This window comes from Calonectris borealis, chromosome Z (genome assembly GCF_964195595.1).
Source record: "Calonectris borealis chromosome Z, bCalBor7.hap1.2, whole genome shotgun sequence".
Classification (NCBI taxonomy): domain Eukaryota; kingdom Metazoa; phylum Chordata; class Aves; order Procellariiformes; family Procellariidae; genus Calonectris; species Calonectris borealis.
This window is the reverse complement of record NC_134352.1, coordinates 33,280,092-33,302,223: the sequence shown is the minus strand read 5'-3', so window position 1 is coordinate 33,302,223 and position 22,132 is coordinate 33,280,092. Positions and strand designations below refer to the sequence as shown.

The 22,132-nt window shown below is 38.0% G+C and overlaps 1 protein-coding gene across 2 annotated transcripts in view; it reads right to left on the bottom strand.

Moving 5' to 3' along the window:
* Positions 1–22,132, bottom strand: part of SLC44A1 (solute carrier family 44 member 1) — a 62,550-nt gene that overhangs the window by 3,627 nt on the left and 36,791 nt on the right. Inside the window, exons 5-15 of one of the 2 annotated variants that reach the window (XM_075137853.1) lie at positions 19,761–19,854; positions 15,270–15,439; positions 13,297–13,386; positions 11,144–11,271; positions 10,070–10,256; positions 7,923–8,088; positions 5,759–5,915; positions 5,421–5,504; positions 4,230–4,367; positions 2,673–2,909; positions 1,065–1,145 (exon numbers count right to left, since the gene is read on the bottom strand). In XM_075137853.1, the coding sequence (XP_074993954.1) occupies positions 1,065–1,145; positions 2,673–2,909; positions 4,230–4,367; positions 5,421–5,504; positions 5,759–5,915; positions 7,923–8,088; positions 10,070–10,256; positions 11,144–11,271; positions 13,297–13,386; positions 15,270–15,439; positions 19,761–19,854 (1,532 nt within the window). Of the gene's footprint in view, positions 1–479; positions 1,146–2,672; positions 2,910–4,229; positions 4,368–5,420; positions 5,505–5,758; positions 5,916–7,922; positions 8,089–10,069; positions 10,257–11,143; positions 11,272–13,296; positions 13,387–15,269; positions 15,440–19,760; positions 19,855–22,132 lie in introns of those variants that run through there. The other variant, XM_075137852.1, reaches the window with a different exon arrangement.

Here is a 22,132-nt window from a genome sequence, read left to right as displayed (position 1 = left end):
AACACGCAAAGCTACACATCTATCCATTCTACAGCAGGAACCCATTCCAGCTAGGTCAAAAAGTGCTCATGCAACATGGCTTCACATAAATAATTTTTTTAAAATTCTACTGTTAGCGTACACTTATTTAGGTTCCATTAGGTTAAAAAACTGTTCCCATGGTAAGGAACTGCATCAGGCCCCAAATACTCCGAGAAAGTAATGATGGAAAAATATTTTATTTCACAAAGTCATATTGCACGATGACAAGTCATACCTTGTCCAGCCTGGGTCTCCATCATATGCTCTCAGCTCTCCACCTTCCAAACTCATCCTCCTATCTGTTATCTGTACCATGTATAGCTGTTCCAGGCTACTCAGACATGCAATGCCTTCCTAACAGGCACACCATAAGTAAAACAGGCTGCAGAAGCATAAATGATGCATTGTTCACTGTCTGTGTATCTGACAGTGTGAGATGGAAAGAGCACACAAGAGACAAGCAACATAAGTAGTTAGCAATAAAAACAAACAACTGGGAGAAATGTTATTTGAGCAGGTTGAAAGGAATCACCGTATCCAATTCCTTGGCACTGTATAAAATAATTTGGTGAGAGCTTTAAATGCCTGGTCCTACTTTGCAACAATGGATGCGCTCAGTAGTGTTCTTCAGGCTTTTACGGAAAACGTAAGATGAACAAAAATTGTTCAGTTCAGGACTGAAAAGAGTATTAAAGTCAGAATAGCCCAATGAATTCCAGAGTCATCTTATTTTGGGAGTACTCAGCAGTTGGGGCTGTCTGTGTACACCACATAGCATGCATAGTAATCCTAATGAAATGATACTGCGTTTGTTTCATATGACACAGTTCCTTTCATCTTACTTTTACAGGAGATGGTCTCAGCTGTGACAAAAACTCTGCCATCCAGGTGATAGGCAAGCTCACAAACAGAAAAAGCAGAACATCTTGAGTGATACAGAGAACAAAAACTTCTCCTGAAGAAGTGCAGTCAGTAAAGACAAAGAGGGAGAAGAAGTAAAAGTGAAACTCTTGGAGGATCGCCACCTCCTCATCTGCACCTACCATTGGTTTTAGCTCTCTGCCCTCAGCTCCACCTCCCCGGCTTGCTTCTTTCATAGATTTCCTGCTATTCTCCACAAACTCCTGAAAAATAGTAATAAAGTGAAAAGTGCTTTCTTAGAGCAGACTTTAAACATCAAATCTCAATACAAAACTTCAAGATCTAACTACCCAAAATGTCAACACAACTTGCTCCTCCCACTTCTCTTGGTCAGACTCATCTACAAAGTACCAAAAGAGCCTGCCAAATAGCCACAAGGGTCTCCCTCATTTAATTCTGGAAGCCAGACAGGTATTTGCCTTGTGTGGTATTACAACTTCCACATTTACCACACAATGCTCTCCTTTACAGGGAAAGAAGGTAGGAGGGTGGTTGTCAAAAAAACCAGAGATCCTAGTTATTACATCCTATCCTGTGAACTGCTTGTAATGTTAGAACTCCATTAAACAGAGGCACTTGGAGATAATTATGTACAAGGTCTTGTTGATTTTGCTACCTTCCCTCAATTCAAACTCTCAAATTTTTCACCGGATCAGAATCACCTACTCACAAAGATTAGCAAAGGTGCTAGTTCCATTTTATGTAATTTTTTTGTTAAAGGCAAGCATTCTATAGCAAATTTCAATAAATTTTAGCTGCTAGTGTTTTCTGCTATTGACTGTTCACTAAAGAAACCCACAATGCTTTTATGATTCATCTGTACTGTCTTCTAAGACAGCATGCTGCATTTTACTCTTACTCTGTGCAAAAAAACAACTCATCAATTACCATTTATTATATAGTCTAGATTCTGTAGTGTTTTACCAAAAATTTAACGTTAAATTCTTGACATGTTTTTCCAACAAGTAATCAGAAAAAAAAGTTATGCTAAGAAGTCATGAGAGTCTTCCTCTAGCTTACACATGTGCATACGTTTTACAGGGACATATTCTACGGTTGCCAGTTAAAAACATTATCAAGAAAATTACCTACTCAACAACAAACTGAATGGTTTGAGGAGCAGAATTTTGTATCTTGGTGTCTAGCTAGAGTGAATAGGGAATAAGACAGGACAAACAAATAAGAACTGAATTGTGCAAAGGGCCTTGACATAGCATCTAGGCTCCAGGACAGAACATAGTATCTGTTGTTTCTGTGCATGACAGACCGAGAAGCAAATTCTGGTTCCTGTCTACCTGAAAAAAGAAAAACTCCAGTGTGGTCACTATCTGCGTGTTGGGTAGAATGCCCTAATATTTTTTCTCTTCCATGTCTCAAGAAAGGTCCTTCTCAGGCAAGTACAAAAGCCTTTACCCTTGTTTTGCTTCTTTCCATTCTGCAGTGTATCATTTACAAGAAATGATACCCAAAGGTATGATTCTGCAAGACAACTGCTCATCTCACAGCCAGCGTATAGAAGCCAGCACCAGTGACATCAAGGGAAGGAAGCATCATTACTTATCTGATGCTCACAAGATCACACTGTTTGCTGATCAAGCCATGAACAAGTCAGCAAGGTAACCCAGGTAAAAAAAATATAGTATTAAACTTAGCTAGGGAGTTCACTCCACTCTTAAAACACCCATCTTCTGAAATCATATCCTTAGCCTAGGGCGCAAGGGGAAACTTACCATGAGAACTTTATCCATGTAGAATTCCCTCCCGGGGCTCCCATCATTGTATTTTGTATCGATGGCAAAACATAAGAAAAGGACATCAACAACCATTTCATAAATGGAAAGGAAGCAGTGAGCAACCAGGAATGCAAAGAGGCAGACAATGATGAGTGGCAGCACCCAGATGGTGTAATCTCGTTGGTAATTCAGCAACATAATCCCGGCCAAACCTGTACTGCAGACAATCAGGACCTACGGAAGAAAACGAAGACAACTCTAATGGCAGGAGGCTTTTGATTTTTTTTTGGTTTGGTTTGGTTTTAACCTATGTGCTTCTTGCTCTGCCAGGGCTAGAACTAGGGGTTATATATGCTAGTGGTAACAACATCTTTACCTCCTGGATTCCCCATATCCCTGAGTGTAAATGACATGGGGAGAGAGAGGGGGGAAGGCAGGTCTTGGAGGGATGGAATGTTTTTCATTTTGCTGGCGGAAGCAGCTTCCAAGCTTGCCTTATTTCTGTCTCATGTCCATACAGGGAAAGTACATCAGAATCCATGTGAGGCACCTCATGTAACAGTCTCCACAGAACTATACGATGTGTGAGGCCCTAACAGATATTTCACTCAGTACCAGTTTGGTCTTTGGGAATAACAAAAGGACTATAACAATTGTTGTGGCCACTCAACATTTTTACCATTTCTGAATCTATTATTACGAATGGCAGCTAAACACAAAATTGTAAAATAGGTCACCTTTACCGTATTATGAAAATACCAGGTTGCACTGAAAGAGGAGTCAGGCTGGCAGCCTAGCACTGTTTTAGCTGATACTATTTTTTACACGCTGCACTGTTCATTTTAATATTCCCGTCACCTGTGCATTTCTCTAGTAATTTGAAAGACATTTTTTCAGGGAGATGTTTCCTAACACCTTTCAGACACCTCCATAAAACCACATTGTGTAATTTCATGGTCTCCCAAGCACCTATATCTTCATTATGTGTTTATTTCTTCTCACATCTTATTGAATTAATTACTGGATTAAAAGTTCAGCCCACTAATAAAAGTATAGGAATGTAATAAGGAAGACAGTTCAGTCCAAGCTGACAGTTCCTCACAGTAGGCTCCTATACTATCTTCCAGTCCAGCTTTGTCATAAATGGTGATCAATAATGTGCCAATTTTCAACATAAACCTGGAGAGCCCTTACTAAACAGAATTTGGAGGAAGTGCTTCCTTTCCTTACAATTCTAGGTTTTAACCACAAAACCAATCAAAAACTCGGAACTTCTAATAATCATTTTCCTCTTGACTCCCTAAAAATAAATTAATGCAAAAGGTGTCATCATCTTCAGCTATTTCTTTCTGATCACTTTTACTTAACATAAGTGGGTCATCTGTTTATCCTCCTTATCCTGGACAGTCCCTTCCTGGTATGATGCAGCTAGATGTGATAAAGTGCATGCTAAGAAACAGGATTCTGAAAGCATTTTGAACCTGGGGTGCAAGCCACAGCTAAGGAAAGCTTGCTACTGTGTAGGTCAGCAACAACGGTATGCAGCAGACATACCTTTCCTAGAAACAGCATAAAATCCCCGACTGTGTTTATGGCAGCCACTCGCAAAGCATTTTCCACAAGAATAACAAAGGCATCCTTTGCTGAGGTGCAGAAGTTGGTGCTGTTGATAGCTGTGGCTGTATATGCGTTCTGGGAAAAGCAGATTGAAGATTTACTCATGGAGTGATCAGATATTTCAGATGGAGGTGGGGAAGAAGGGGGAGAAGATACGGCTTCTGAATAAGTCACATAAGTCACATGATGTTAATGAACAAAGATTCCCTTGAGAGTTGTTGAATCAAGCAGTATGTACCAGCTGACAGAAGACTATATGAGGTACAGAATTACTATTCTTCTCCTCCCCTGCTCATCATTTATGCACCAACAAGTTTATTCCAAAAAACTAATTAAACAGAATTTGCAATTTCTCTGCAGGAGGAGGGGAGCAGTGGCATAACTACAGCAATTAAGTAGTAAGAAAATATATATCTGGAAATATAAAAGAGTTTGAGAGTCATATAAGTCCACCAAGATAATTTCTAGATAATTCACTAGACTGCATTCAAAGTTAGCCAGGACAATTTTCAAGGATTATACTGGGTTTTTTTTTAAATGCCGCCTCCTGCTTTTATTTCTGTATTTCCACAAGCAAAAAAATGAAAACCAGTGAAAGTGATATTAGAGAGATATTTAGAGCTGTACTTAACAGAGGTGGAACCACAGGCCAATAAAATCTCTTTTACAAGGGGGTCTGACAGTCAGTGTGTCGCAACTTGCAACTCTTCCTCCACTTTGTAGATGATGACAACAATTTGATGTTATATACATTTTCAATTTTGTGAACCTTAAATATTACACCTCGAAAAGCTTCATTCTCTTTTCACAACAAACATATTTTGAAACTCAGATGTACACTGATAGAGTGGGCATAAGGAGGAACATCTCCAACCACTAAACAAGTTGTTATAAAGTTGAGATACCATGTTCACAAAGATGAATACCAGCTATTTTTCACTTTTACAAGGTAAACAATGACTAACATAGTGATTTGCAGTGTAATTTCAGTAATGGAGACAAGACTGAAGTACCTTCATTGAAGTTTAGTTCCAAAGTACAATACCTTATGTGTCAGCCTCAGACTGCATTCTGGGAATCACATATATTATCAGCCCTTACATAAAACTTGAATATTGAAAATCTTACCTGATTTAAGTAGGTCAGGCACTTTTCTAGACACCAAAGGCAGCAGATGCAGGCTTTGAGCATACAGCGAGCACAAGCATTCTCCTAGGAAAGCAGAGAGTGTGGGAAAACAAAGATAAAGAGTAAAACCAACAGATCTTAAGAAAACAGTACTCCTTTGTGTTTCAGTAACTGATACTCAGCTTGGTACCTTAGGCAGTCCCTCTCAGTCCCACGGTCCTTTAAAGACCAAATATTCCACAACAAGACTTTCAGCCCCCACACATTAGCCAATTAAATTAGCTGTAAACATGTCAGGCATCGAGTTTCAATAAGAATATGGAATCTATTTTTCTTACTTTTCCTTTGAGTTGTGTATGAATATACATAAGAATCATTCGTGGTATCTTCACGAGCGTGATAATGAAAGACCCCTTTGCCACCGTTCCTAGGTGGTAACAAACAAGGCGATTAACAGATGCCAGAATAGGAGTAAATGGCAGATTCCTTTTCTCCCTGTTCAAAAGAGAAAAAGAATAAAGTAGAATGATCAATATGTATTTAGTATCACCTAGAAGTACTACCAATTCTCAGTAAACTAATGTGCAAAAGAAATGTATTATCCTTAATCTAGCTTTCAGTGTATATTGTTCACTCCACACTGACAGTCTGTGCAAGTCACAGTTTTGGCTTAGGAATAGGAATAGGGTAAGGAATCAGTATGTCTTAAGGGTAGTCTTACCAGCAGTTGGCTGCATTACGGCTATCGCGAACTATCAGTATCTATAAAACTACATTTGATGGTGTGCAATTCAAAACCTTCCAAAAAAGTGAGAAACAAAGTCAACATTTTTTCAGAGTACTGATAAACTTGCCTTCCCCATCTCTCCTGTTCTGTTGGAGGCTTTGTGGAGACTTTGGAGAGGATATTACTACTGTTATTTATTAGGTAAATTCTCTTCTCAGATGTTTTGCATTTCTGATTTAGCTATTACATCCTAAAGGAACCAAGTATTAAGCCTTAAAACAAGCTATTTTATTGCAACGTGGCTAGACTATTTTTAATCTATCAGATCAATACTCACTTTCACAATTTTGAAGCAATTCCCTCTTAAAATTTTTATTTATATTTCCTATCAAGGAAGCCACTTCTATTTCGCTGTCAAAGAACAGCTTTATTCAACATTTAAAAAATGGTTATTCTTCTTTATTAGAAATATGAACATAGTACTAAGCATATTAGAGGAACAAGTGCTAACATTCCAAACATAAAATATCTCCTCAGCTTGGGTGAAAGTTATTTTCATGTGAATTTCATTCAAAAAGATAAAAAAGTAGAGTCTTCATTCCATGAAACTAATATCTGCGTAACTTAATCCTGAGATGTTAATGACTAAAATAGGTTTACCCTGTATTTTTTCCCAATTAATTTTTAGAGCTCAGCTGGGGTAAGCCAAATTCTATTCCCTTTTGGGCACAATCACATAAAAGGCCTGAGCCTTACACGCAGACAACCCAACCACTTCCTCCTTTTGAGGTAAATGTAACTGAGGGTAGCACCTGTAATGCAGAACATCTTGAGGTCTGTTATTGCCTGAGTTGAAAGGAATCCATCCAGCTAAGGTCAATGAACAGTGAACACATATAAAACATTTCTCAATAGAGAACTTCACCTCTTTTGCTGTGGAGAGCTGCTAATATGCAAAATAATGGGGAAGTCCAAATTAGTGTCCTTTCCTTTCTTACTAAGTCACTTTTCAGATTAGAATTGTACCTTAAAATGCAGAAAAGGATAACAAGTAGGGAGAAATGGGTACTTACTAACTTAAAATAAAACTCCTGTTAGGGTATAGTTAAAAGAAAAATCATTCACCCTCAGGTGATAGAAAATACATAAACTTACAGATGAAGGCTACACATGACTAAGTGATCTACTTCAATGCGAAGTTATCCTCTCTCCTCTGTAGCTTCCTAGTTTGTTATTCAATCTAGTTTAATTATTCACAAGATTACATGCTTGTAACATCTTGTAATAACTTCACAGATGTATTTCATTGGTATACTGGAGCACTTCATCATTAATAAAATAACAGAATTTCTGTCAGCACAGTAAATTAATTCCTTGCCTTTGATATTGTTTTGAAGACTAGGGCAGATAAGGAGTCAAATGTAATTCAGATAAAAGTCTCAATTAAAAGACAAACGAATTAAACATTTGTGATCTGAATCATGCACTTGAAAAACTTCTGCATGCATTATTTAAAAACCCATTTTTTTGAAAAGCAGACTCTTAAAAGCACTTGGCTCTTAAGAACAGAGTGTGGCTGCTAGATATCATTAGAAGTTTTTATATACCATATTCTTTATATTAAAAGCTAAAAACATAGACCAAAAACCACTAGCTGAACTACATGTGTATTTAGGATACTTCTCGGGGATGGTATCACTCCAACATCTTGGTTTTCCCTTCTTAAGTAAACCACCATTGCTAAGTATCTAGGGTGCCCACTAAGTTGTCCTTACCTTGTAAAATAGTACGTCACAACAGCCCCTGCTACTGTCATCTGCTGACAGGCTAGGATAAACTCGCTGATCCAGATCAGTCCCACTACATGGTACCACCACATGTATTTCAAAGGGCCTACCATCCGAAATTCAACAAATCCTTCTTCATTTGGGATAGGACTACCTAGAAATAAATGAAGGTAAAAAAGGAAATGGTGCTTACATCAACTCAGAAAGAAGGAAGCATATAGTGTTCGCAGTTCATAACCATCTACAGCAGAACCCCTCGAGCTTCTACTAACACTACTAAATGTCATGTTTAGGAAGACTGTTTATAAGAAAGATACAGCTTTTGAGACAATCAGTGTAATGGCATTTGAAAAAAGCACTAAAAAAATATTATGAGTGTACTCAAAATCCCGCAATACTTCGTTTAATTTATAGCCTCACTGAAAATTTCCAAAACTAACTACCACCAAATAGGAAAAATTCTTATAATTAAACATAATAGTACATAAGGAGCAGAGATTTTAAACATATGATTTCATACATCCAAAATCCATTGACTCTTTTTCTCATCTGAATAGCTATACCATGTGTTGAGTCAGACAATACATGCCAGAACCCTCCTAGGATAAGCTCTTTTCCATGTGTTAACCCACATTGAGATGTTTCATCTTATACAACAGTTCTGTGAACGCCTGATGAGATTCAGAAAAATCCTGAAAGTAACATCACGTGTATAAAATGCTTGAAACCTTGAAAACCATTGTTTAGAATTAATATTGATAGCACCTTCTTCACCTTCTTAGCTATGCTTTTATGCTTATACAAAAATTAGTATTTTCTTGTGAATAAATTGAACTATTGAAATAATTTTGGTTTTAGTAAACAAGCTCTTCATAAGTGTAGGCTTCGTCTCCTACATAGATAATTTAAACTTTTTCAGTTCTCCTGGTTTGGATTGAAAAAACCTGGCCCTATTTGCACAAAGATTTTGTTTAACTGGTATCAGTGAAGATATTGAGTGCATATAAAGCTACAAGCATAAATTAGTCTTTGCAGAATCAAGGCCAATTGAAGCGTTCTGTCAGAAAAATATAATATCAGCTTAAATTCTGCTACAAATTTAGTTCCTGTGCAGTGGTCTTTAACTCACAGAGTGAAGCATGCGACTGAGACTTCACTCACTTTCAGAGGTGAACATTTTCTGCACATAGCACAGCATGTAATGAAAACTAAAAATTTCAACAGTAATGAGAACAAGAACACATTAATTCTATTACCTCCATCCCTTGCTATGAATTCAGGCTATGAAATGAAAAATATTTATCTTGTATTATCCTGAAATAGCTCTGTGACCTGAAACACTGCTACTTTTGGATGAGCAGTAAAGAATAAATTTCAAAATTCTAAGGTTTTAATAATGAATGATGGTCCGTATTGTCTACAACTTACTGCAAAATAACACAGACATCTCCCATTTTAAAAAGCAGTTGCTAGGTTTCTCTGCTGAAGTAACTAAGATTTGAACCTACAGGATCGACTAATTCTAGAAGCTCTTGTCAGACCCTGAACACAAACAAAGCTCTCATCTTCTCCGCGCGTCACAGCAGGCAGAAATTGAGAGTACATTGGCTGCTCTCAGAATATGGTGTACAAACAGCAGAAAAATCTCCCTAATAATCCTGGAAAATGCTGAAATAATACTAGACACCTAAGTTATGAACAACTGAACACTACTTTACATTTTGGGAGACAGTAAATGTGTGCAACAGCCCTTTCATTATATGTCTTCATCTGTGTGAGTACTGGCTACAATACAATACCTTATCAAATTAGCTGTAAGATTAGCTGGCTTTCACCTGTTTATGTAAACTTAGAGGGAATTATTTGAAAAATTGTTATAGCAGTCTCATTAACGGAGTCTTGTGGTTGCAACATGCCAACTTGCATCAAATCAAAAAGCTGGCCTAAGGCACACAGACTTGAATGCACCACAATTTACTTGAAACAAGTGTTTTGAAGTCACTAAGCAGACAACAACAGAAGCATAATATGTGGGTTTTTTTCTAGAGGTTCCCACATTATTTTTAACCAACTCTGCCTGAAATCATACAAAAATGAAGTGGAATTTATTTAAAATGAGCCTGGTAGCTGCTTACCTGTAGTACCAAGGAAAAGCAGGACTGTGATCCAGTAAGTCCAGAAGAGGATAAGCACAAAGAATGTCCAAAATGGCTGGAAGACTAGCAGTGGCAGGTGAATGAAGACCTTGCCGGCCACATGGAACAAGGCAATGGTGAGAGCTACTCGTTTGCGCATAACTAACATTATCAAGAACAAGATAACCTAGAGGGAGAAGTTTCCAAATCACATTTTAGAGAATTGAAAAATAAGCAAGCTGTCATTTTGCACAGCTAGGATATTCAAACACAGCAAATTAACACATGCTTTATCTATAAGATCACAAGATCAAAATGTAAAACTTCTATTAGCTTCTTCTGGTGATAAAATTACTTTCCAAATTACACTTTTAGGGAATTGCAATCTCATAATTATGTATTTGGAATCATCAGCAGCCTCAAGCTTATGAGATTATACCAGATTCTATCCTCAATTAGGTTTTATTAACCAGTGAAATCAGCAAGATTTAACAAAGAATACAATTTAATATCTATATTTGGGCATGGTGTGGTGGACTTGTCACATAAGTTAGTCAAACATTGTCAATTTTTAGTAGTAAAGTCAGTAACTCCAAAATGAATAGCAAGGCCTGAAGAAGATAAATTGGTTCAGTAAAAATTTTTAGTATTTTAGTTCACAATGATCCTTCTGTAAGTGGAAAAAGTTTGAGAACAACCGATTTCAGAAGCAGGAATGGTCTACGGACTTTCAAATAAACTGAAATTATGAAGTACCTCTGAACTGGGAACCTAACAAAACTCTCGTAAGAAACTGAATTGGGAGTTCAATATTGTACCAACTCATGGAAGTCCCTGTGGACAATTTACAGTTGAGGAGAGTAGCTGCAGGGTCAGGAACTCTCTCCTGAGTCAAAAACAGATATTACAGAACACTGTGTGGAAGCAAAAAAATAAAAAATCACTGCAAAAGAGCTTGCAGTAGAAATAAACTTTTCAAAAATGTGTGCAATATAAACCTTTCACCTGAATAAAAAAATAAAGACAACCAGGAAGACAGAACAAAAAAATAATATAGCCATTAGCAAAGCATACCGTGAAGACTGTAGCTGAAATGGCATAGATCAGAAGAGCCTGAAGATTGTCTTTGGCTATTTGAGTCTCAACAGCACTGGCAGATATTCGTTGCTTAGCATAGAGCCACCACAGGACTCCTGTACCACCTATGTTTTAGAGAAAAAAAAAAAAGGATAACTGAAAAATGCTCCTTCTGTGTGACAGTTATACTACCTAGTACCAAAGGAACTAAACAGTTTCTTCTTTTAAGTCTAGTCTGGTACAGAATGCTCAAGGGCACTGATGGCTAACCCAACAGCCATCAGGAACTTCTGAGGATGGAGAAGCGCCCTCTCCTCAAGTGGATATACTCTTCTCACAGTCTCACCCCACTATGACCACTTAAAAGACTTGCAGGGTGAAGTGCATGGGAGGACTAGTTCATGGGGAGCCCTAACAATGAAGATCACAGCTCCCATTAGACAGGCAATAGCGTAACAAAAAGAAGAATAAAGAGTTATATGGTAGAACGTATGTATATATGTGTATAATATGGTAGGGAGTAAGAATTTAGGAGAGGGAACAGAGAGGGACTTTTGGATTAGGACGCAAAATATCAAGAGTAACAGAAGAAGGAGCCTACAACTCCTGGGAAAACTGATCGAGAAGAGAAGGAACAGCCCTGATATTGAAAACAGCACCTCAGGTTAATGACACATAGCTACACCTGCATCAGCCAATGTCTTCTGGGCACTGGAAAAAACATCAGTGAAAGGCTCAGGAGGCCAATACAGTTGAGGTACTTTCTTCTAACGCCTGTTACGACCAGAATTTCATTCTCATATTCTAGCTAACTTTCCAGGGTAGAACTTTTCTTAAATACAAGACTCCATCCCCTCAGGGAGGCTTTGAGTATCTCTTTTGAGTATCCTTCTCTGTTCTGTTGTTATTTCTGAATCAGCTGCATAAGCTCATCTAGAGATCACAAGTCTTTGCTGAGTGTACTCCGTTCAGGTCTAAAGTGGAGGATGCTCTTTTGGCATCTCCTAAACAAACAATGAATACCGAATAAACAGTATGTCTCACAAATGACATGTTCTTATTCAGCCTGTGTAACGGATGCAATTTTTTAGAACGTAATAGCAGATGGCAACGTAGTTGGCTCAGCTTCTAAAGAGAATATAAATGAAAAAAAACCCAACCCTATTTTTTCCCCTTTTCTGTGGTCAGAGATCCTGTGAAGAGTAAGCAGAAAAACCAAGTGATGCTGAAAACACATAGATGGTCTGCTGATTTTTTTCCATCCCTTGCAGTCATGCATTGCAAGAATTAAATTGCTAATACTTCCTAATTTAATTATGCTATTTTTGTTCCTTCCCTACAGTCATCTGCCCATACATTTTGGCTTTGCTATTGAGTATCAGTAATAGAAAACTTTAGTTTTACAAATGTAAAAGTTAATGTGATAAAGCAAGGCTATCTTCATGCAAGCTAAATCATTTTGGATGAGACAACCTTTGGTCATTCCCAAGATGGCATGGCTGGTTGCATTTCCTACACGACCTCGGTCATGCAGGATTTTGAGTCATATGGAAATACAAAGATTTTATTAGAAATGCTAGAAAAGCACCTTTGCTTCCTCTCCTTAAGAACAGATCTTAAATACATCTACAGAGCTATTTGGAGGACTGAAGGGGCTGATGAACCTGTCAGGGTTGTATAGACACATCTACATCCTAAGGGTCCCCTGAGGCTGCACAAACAATAGTTGCTCTTTGATTCCTGCATGCTTGAAGACGCCCAGCGGCTGGGTATGCCATCAGACGCACCCAGACTAGCTGTCTTGCTCACATGTTTGGAAGGCAGGTTAAGAAGTAGGCAACGTTCAGGGCTGTGCTACAAGTGCTGTGAGGAATATCCCGCATTGCCTATGTGGGCTCTAGTGAGATAGGCTGACACAAAGCTTGCCAGCCAAGCAGGCAGTGCAGCAAATCTCTAAGGAACAAAGTACTCCCTGGGAGAGGACTGCAATTACAAAGGTAGCATTTTTGACATTTGTCTTGCAAGGGACTCAAAGAAAGCTGAAGGCAAATGCGTGGTCCAAGATCTGTGCAGGATGTGGCTGGCCTGATGACATGGAGCACAAAGATTAGAACTGGGCACTCAGAAACTGGGAGACAAACAAAACTTACCAAGTGATCCCAGAATGACAAGAATTGTTAAAATCCAGACAAGTACTCTTGAAATGTACCTGATTATAACCATCAAAATCATGGACAACACTGCAAAAGAAGACAAATAAAATAAGTAGAGCAATTAGTTCAAGTAGAAATAGCCTTCCTAATTCTCCCACTGTACTAAGATAACTGCCTTCTAACAGAATTTTTAGACAGAGATGTATTTTCTGGGGCCTACAAACTCGCTGCACAGATAGTTAAGGAAATTAGGCACCTTTACACCTTCTGCTTTGATACTATTGATTAAAACAAAGCGAGCATAAATACATTGACATGGTACATTAAATACAAGACATAATGCATACATACAGACAGAGATGTACTTAGACAATGACAAAACAGACAGCAAGACGTGATAGTACTCCACGTCTGGTAACATGAGCACACCTCCTGAGGACCAGAGCAGAATTTGCACTCAAATTCACTTGTCAAACAAGTGTAGATAATGTGACACCTGTGTATTCCAAAATGTCATTTTACATCAAGTAAAAAGTAAAAAAATTACTACTTTATTTTCAACATTCAAAATGAGTTCTTTAGTAAGCTTTGTTCGTATAGCCCCACTGCCATTCAGGAACTGCATGTTAAAAAGCCCCCTACAATCTCAGCCAAGTAAGATTCAGTGAGTGGTGTGCGTAAGTGCATGCACATGTTTTTGCATATACTTATCTGTGTACAGCAGTTACATGAAAACCACTGGAACCTGGCTTTCTGAATCACACAATCTTACTCATTGTTTAAAAATAAATAAATTCTGTTTAACTATGAAGGTATGAAAAATATTTTGCAAATTAACTGTATGTAAAACTTTGTAGTAACTTCTGACTCTAACCCAGCAGTAGCACTGCTAATCAGCCACTAGCTTTCAGATTCAGAACAGTCTTTCTACCATTATTATCAAATACTGCAGCTGTCAAGATAAAAGAATAAACAGCTTTCCAATTATATTTGAAAAGATACTCAATAGTCTTTTGTGTGGTTTTTTGTTTTTAATGGTATCGAGCATCCTCCTTTTTTTCAAAAAAAAAAAAACACAAAGGCAGTCTGAAAACAAAGGGATTCTTTAACTAGTACAGCTTCGCAGTGTTTGTTTCTAAACCACACACTGCTCATATACATGGACAGTATCTGGAGCTTCCCATTTTAGGATTTCAGATTTTATACTTGGTAGGAGTAAAATAAACTCATTAGGAAAGTGGGTGAGTAGCATTCCACCTTAATTCACAAGAATATGTTAAAACAGCACTTCAGTGTAGTGCAATGTGTCACTCTATAGACCAGAGTATCTCACAACCGTAGAAACAATTCAGCACCTCTATACTGCTGGGAATTTCCAGCTCTTCAGACAAGGCTGAGATTTTCAAAGGCCTGAAGTTTTTAACTTTGGGGGAAGGGGAAGAAGTAGGTAACATACAATACAAAAAATGGGCACCTAACTTGCGTGTTTTCCCTCTGAAAGTTCTCATATCCCTGCACAAGTATGTTAAATGAAACAAACTATACCCCCTACATTTTAGAAGAGTGTGCTATTGTGCACTTCTCACCCTGTCCTTTTTGTTTGGAAAGGGTTTATTGGACTTGGGCTAGCAGAAAATGAATATTAGAAAAGGGAAAGGTGAATTTTATAATAAAAATTAGGATAATGGGGATGCTCTGTTAACTATACCAAAACTAATGTTGGCTAATCAATTGCCACACATCCTCTATATCTCATAATCAGCAGAAGAGGAGAAAAAACAGGAATGCATATGTATATTGCTTCCGAATAAGTTATCCAGCTGTCAAATAACATTTTAAAAAAGCATTCTGAACCATTTTCTAAGGGCTCATTTCTATCATACATTTTTTTGCTCATATTGTGGTTAGAGGGTGTTAACAATTTCCTAATGCAGTACTAAGAAATAGCTAGTAATGAGAAAAACAATTACCTAGTGATAACAAGCAAAGTCCCATTATAATCTCTTTGCTGGTCATAACTCCACTAATCAGCCTGTGTAAGACACTACTGTCACTGACAAAGGTGATCAGGGCCTCTGCAAACTTGGCATAGCAGGAAATGTTCACAGGAGCACAGCGATGGAAGAATGGAATAGGTGCACTGGTGACACAAGAAAAAAAAATCAGAAAAAAAAATTACTCCTACTTAATATAAATGCCACATCAACACACAAATGAAAGGTGAATAGATGCAACCACTCCACCCTCATAACATCATAACCAGAAACCATGTGTTGAATGCACAAGTGCTGCTGGAATGAGGATGATCATAATGGGAAGTGATGCAGTTCTTACAAGTAACCCTGTGAGGCTGGAGTGCACAGTCCGGTAAGATATTATTACCCTCCCACCCTTAAATGGCAAGGCTCAGAAAATACATGTTCCTATTTCCGCTTAAACGTGTCTCATTCAAGTGTCAGGTGGTGAACCAGCAGCTGAAATAATGCGTTTGACTTGTGTTAGAATGGAATACTGGCCCATATTTGCAGCAAAAGAAATCCCAGAATGACAATACTCTTCTTGCAAGCATACATGTTATGCTAAAAGACATCAGCACTTACAACTGCTGCCGAGCAAAACCAATGTATGTATTCTTAGTCTTTCCCCGTACTAAGCTTGCTCTCGTATTGAGGATTACAATCACAGTGTTTACTTTCATTAACTTTGCTAAAATTATGCACTACATTGTTTGCAAAACATGCAAAGATGCCTCTACTGTTCCATTATTCCTGAACTGTTTTGGAAGCATCCTTCCCAAAAATACTGACGCTATGCATTAAACTTTGCAGAATGCTCAGCAGAACCTGTTATCAAGTCCATCAGAGGAAGACAGAAGAGAGCAAAAACTTCACTTTAAAAGTGGGTAATTTTGTTTTCCAAATGTTTCCCATTAAGTAGCTGCCTTTCTTGCTCATAAACTACGTCAGATCTCAAAGTGGCCTATTACATATTTTGATCGATCTTCCCAATTACACCTCAGACACATGTTCCATGCATTACATATTCCTTCCTGTAACTGTATCCAATGAAAGAAATGTTTTTCGTATTAAGTCAGTCTTTTCTTCTAATCTCTAAATTTGTTTCACCCTCCCCAATCTTCCTCACTTAAAAGATTCCAGTGGACTGTAGCTGCAATGCTCATAATCTTTTGCAGTTTCCCCATTTCAGCAGTGACCTATAAACCAGTAATTTTCTGTACTCAATAACTATTTGTTAAGCCCAAGCATTTCCAAAATTCTAACAGTCATTTTAAACACGTAGCGAGTAAAACAGCTGCCTTAGGCACATCCTTTCTATGCATTGTTTTTTGGGGAAAAAAGACAAGATGCTGAAAACCATTAGTGTGTAATTATTCTGCAGAGAATTCAGGAGAAATTATGATCACCTGCCATACCTAGGTAATTAATAGATCCTATTTTTTTGTTTGAAGTGACTGACGATTGTAAATTACAGGGTTTTAAACTTACTGTGCTGAGTAGGTAAATGCATTTGGAGATGCTTATATTGATGGTCTACTTTTAGGTAGTAATGAAGACAGCAGTTAAGTACAGCAAAGTAATTATGAATTAGTCACAGTTGTTAAAAACCAAACTAAACCCATAATGCTGGCTGCCCTGTTTAAAAGGCCACCCGTGTATCCTCTCAGTCTCATACAACATAGCCTGTTTTGGAATATGCAGCATACTGCAGTTCATTATATGCAGTAATACTGGGAAATACTGAAAAATTTAATTGTTAACTGCTCCAACTTTGCAGAAAGCCTAGAGTATTTAGAAGTTGTCAATATCAGTAACAAAGCACAAATTCTGAGCTGGGAGTAGGCAAAAGATTGTCATTCCTGCATCCAAATATGAAAATACCCATTTTGGAAAGGGAAGCTAATGGGATTAAAATACTGTTCCAAAATACATCGCAACAGAGGAAAAAATGCTTTTTGCATACCAGAGTTTATATCACCCACCTAACGTCCCTTAAGCTCTAGCAATTTCACTACACATTTTAAGTTACCTATTTTCGTGTGCAATAATTAATTTCTAACTTTTTTGTAATTAATAAAAAAAAAATGAGGTTAGTGGTTCCTACAAGCTTTCTTGAGTAAATAGGTCTCCTGAGAATCCACCTTTTGAGATCTGCTGCTATTTCAGTGGTTCTGACTGAATAAATGGGCGAGGTAGGGTGTCTTGTTTAATAAAAAATACAGTAATAGATCTATTCTCGGTGACCTGGGCTATTTTAAATGGCCTTTGATTATAACTTGGTATATTACATACCAAAATGGAATTACACGTTTCTGAGAATAACAACATGATACTTAATCATGAAGAAGAGCAAGTAAAGTTCAAGCCAGCAGATGATGATGTTAAAAATTGTGTTTTTAAAGCAATATTCAAATGAAGTTGAGAGACCCATCTCATTGTTCAAGTATTAGATTTCAGAGGAAAGCGTTTTCCTCTCACTACTACATCTGGGCATATATCGCAACCTGCGTGTGGGGAGCCTGGTTGGAGTGCCATTGCTACCTGCTCCTTATAACCTCTATAGAACAGCCCCTTGGCACAGCTCGACACAACTGTTTGATAAATGCTGCAGGGAAAAGCTGGATAGGTTTTCCTCTAGGGTCCTCTACTTCAAAACTAAACTCCAAAGTCATGCTCTACTGAGGCTGAGATGTGCTAGACACAGTTTCTGGAAGACACATGTATCGTTGGCTGCACTGCTAGATGGCACTGCTGTGTCAAAGTTGGACATAGTGCCTTGAAGCTGGAGGATCAGAGTCCACTGAGGTGTGGAGCCTCAACTGAAGGGCGTGAAGAAGCCTGGTCATCAAACAGAAAACATCAAGGTACAGTCCTCGTAGCATACGTTATCTCCATCCCATGGACCTAATGGGAGTCAGATGATGGTTCATACCTCTGACAGATCAAATCTGAAAACAGGAGTGGTTAGGTAAGTTCTCCCTGAATGCCTCAGCCTCATGCCTCATACTTGGATGTTGGGTGTTCATTTGTTTGTTGACACAGGATTCCATTTTCCCTCCAAATTACACTAATTTATTCAAATAATTTAACTATAAAAATCTGAAAAAGAGTGGTTTGCAGATACAATATTGGCCTTTTTTGCTTTAGGGCATTAAGTGCAGACTTTTCAATCTCAGAAAATATTCAAACATATTGAGCATTTTATTCATATCAAATAAAAAAAAGGGAAATACTCCACCTATACAATAGCGTTTCAAAAATAACTCTTCAGAATTTACATAATGTCATTAGAGCTCTGACACACTGTTCTATCCTCCTGTTTTCTTATTAAGCTATATTCATTCAGACTGAATGATATGGGAACACACAGTGAGAAAAGTCAATATAATTCTGGCAAAAATTAAGACTGACAAGCCTTTTCAGTATGCAAGCTGGCACTGAAGTTTTCATTTGTTTTTGTATTGCAGCTATAACAGCTGGTTAGCTGCATGGAATATTAATCTGCTGTGGGGAAAAGTGAAAAAAAAGTTAATATTCCAGCTGCTACTTATTGTTACTACAATACAAAAAAACTATTCACTGGAGATGCTACCATGCAGACAAGACAGACTTAAAATCAAAGTTTTTAGAACTGACACAATTATAACATTTAATAAAACCATAACAGAAAACTATGCATAGGGCAAGACTGCAATTACAACCCACTACTGAGTATGTTTGAGAAGCTACATTTTGAGAAAACACAACATGATTCTTCTTGAGTGGAATTACTGACAGAAGGGTATGCACAACAGCAAACAGATCGCTTCTTTTCTCACCAGTGCTCATGTCCACAGTTCCAGCCAGCATAGCTAGCAGAGTTTCTGGAGCTATAAACTTTCCTCTCCTACTTCACAAAAAGCAGTCTAGTAAAATATTTTAAACAATAAAAATCAAATCAATCTGTTTATAAAATACAGCCCTCTTTTTGGTACTTGACCATCCCCATATTGATCATTTGGGCACTGAAAAAATAAAAAAAAGAAGCAATTTGCTAAATCTGACTGGCTGAGGTAAGGTGTAAGAAGTGAACACTGCAGAGAGCTGCGTGTGAATATATTCTTTTTCCTCCCAAAGATCCAAAGTGCTCCATAATTGTCTCTGATCTGCATTGCTGACAGGCAGCTGGCTATAGGGTGAAAGGCAGTAAAACAGCTGATACTCAGCACAGTGTCAGTTACATGAGACAGAACAGAACTTGAAGATACCAGCTCAATACTCTCAGTAACACATGCGTGGATAGTTTAGGTTTTTCTTCAAGAGTTGCTTTCAAAACATCTTTTAAAAATACGTGGCAATAAAACACTAAGAATAAATTTGTGCTGCATATTTTCTAAAGAACTGTCATGAACAAAACAAATCTCTGCTCCCTCCACTTCCCATCAGACAAGATGTTAATATTACCTCTCTGGAACAGGATATTTAGGACATAACTTGGCGGCCCTTGGGTCTGTAGTGTATTCTGATGGCTGTAGTTCATAGCTACACAGAGTGGATCCTGTTGAGAGGAAGAAAAAAGATTGATGGGGAAAAAAAATAAAAATCAAATATTCCTATTCTTTGCAAACAGTATTAAAACTGATATATGTCCCGATTCTGCAGCTCCTCATGTTATTACCACAAAGTTATGCTACAGTTCCTCCTGTAATGGCACAGTGAATCAAGCCCAACACAGGCTTCAGGTGTCACAGAATGATACTCTTCATCCAGCTTTGGGTCTTCCAACATTTGTGTATTCGAAAAGGCTAATTCACAATGCAGTGTAAAAGAGAAGGACACAAAGCACTTTGAAGTCACCCTCCCCTGCTACTCCACCATGCTTTTTCTTTATCATTTTTGGTGTGTGAATGTTGCATAAAACAACATTCATTATAGAAAGAAAACATACAGTGTTTTTTGGGGGGTTTTTTTGGGTGTTTTCAAAATACAACTGGTCTATAGATTTCAGGCAAGGAACAAAGGAACCAAACTGCTGAGGTTAGAAAGCTGGCTGAAAAATAACACAAGCTCTGACCGCATTAGATGTCCAAAGCTTTTAACGAAGCTGAACTCTCTCTATAAACAAATTGGTACAGCACAATAAAGATCGAGTTGCCTACAACCAAATTAAAATATAATTTAAGCTTTCCGTAGTATGTGACACTTTCCTAATGGAAGCACATTACCCAGACAGATCTCTTCCCATTTGTCTATAATGAAGATACTGAAAATCTAAGCCAATGCTTCTAGGAGTATAGCAACTGCCAAATCAGGTTGGAGCAGCGGTCTCTCAGAAACTGGAGGAAGAGGTAAAAAAGCTTCTAAAGGTATAAGCTGCCTATCCAAAGACGAGTTTCTTTCCAAGCTTGTTTGCTAACAGATTGCTTACTTCCCAGTGCAAGGGCTCTGGATACATACACACTTTTACCCAAATTAAACCAAGACTTTCGACAAACAACCATATCTTGGCCTGCATGACACCAAGCAGAAGTATTATCTGTAGAAATTGTAGAATATTATTTGCAGAAATCTTGTTTACCATTGCCACATTGCTACCTCTATGAAGAGACATCTTCTATTTATAGACTGAAAGAGAAGACAGAGAGCAGCTGAGCAGGTTATCCCATGCAGTCTCTGGAACGCTACTTAAATACCACTTCTACGAATTAGTTTTTTTGGGAGCAGGTCCTAAACACCAAATATACCATTGAAGAAAGTTACGATTTCCTGCAAAGAGAAGGTATCAGGTAAAACATCTGAACGCCATTTTCAATTATACTGTTTATATGAATCCTTATGCCTCTACTTGCTTATGTGGAAAACATGGCATCAGATAAACAGACATGAGACAAAACTACCTTCCTTACATCATAGTTGTAAACATAGTATCTAGAAGTAATTATTATTCTTTTTGGACAAAAGGCTCTATACTGCTGCAAAATTTTTTATCTGTTCTCGTAGATACGAAAACTTCCGGATCAAGTGCGTTTACAAACAATTCCAGAATTTAATGGGAGGGGCAGCAGTAGAGAGAGTCACATGTTTATCTTAAAAACAGAAGAAAAAGAAGATTGCAGACATCTACATTTATTTTATTCTGCTTTGAATATAGGCCAAAAGCTAACTTGTAAAGATGAGTAGAATAAGAAGTCCTATAGGAAGAAGTGGGGGGGCTATATATGGACAACTGTATACAGATTCATGATACAGAATGTTCGGTGCCAGCTTGGTAATTTTGCCATTCAACACTACTAATGTTGAACTACAGTTTAAGTATCTTACGCAGAGGCCCCCACACCTAAGTAAGTCTAAGAGACATGACCGATCTGTGGATGCCAACGCTTCCTTGTGACTTCTAGCAGCTCAGGCGGAAGGGAAAAAGGGCAGGATTTGCTACGGCCAGGGAAGGAGGATCTAGATTCTTTGCACAAATATGTACCTGAAGACCTTCTGTTTGTATCACAAACGTAAGTCAAGCAAAACCAAATGCCAGATCCTGATCTGTAACACAGGTCACAAGCCATTCAACTAGTACTTGTAGACTAGGGTAACCCAACAAACCCCTGGCTGTGGAGGAAACTGGCAGCACCTTGGCAGTGGACAACTCTGGCTGCCACTATTACCTCTTGCCTGGGAACTGCTCTTGGGGCTCTTTTGGATCTCTTCCCTTCAGCTGTCCACCTCACAGCTGTAGTGTGCTTCTTTAGACCCACAGCCAAGCAGAAAAATATTTTCATGGAGCTTGTCAGACAACGAACATTAACCACCCTGCATCTAAACAAACTACCAGTCCAATA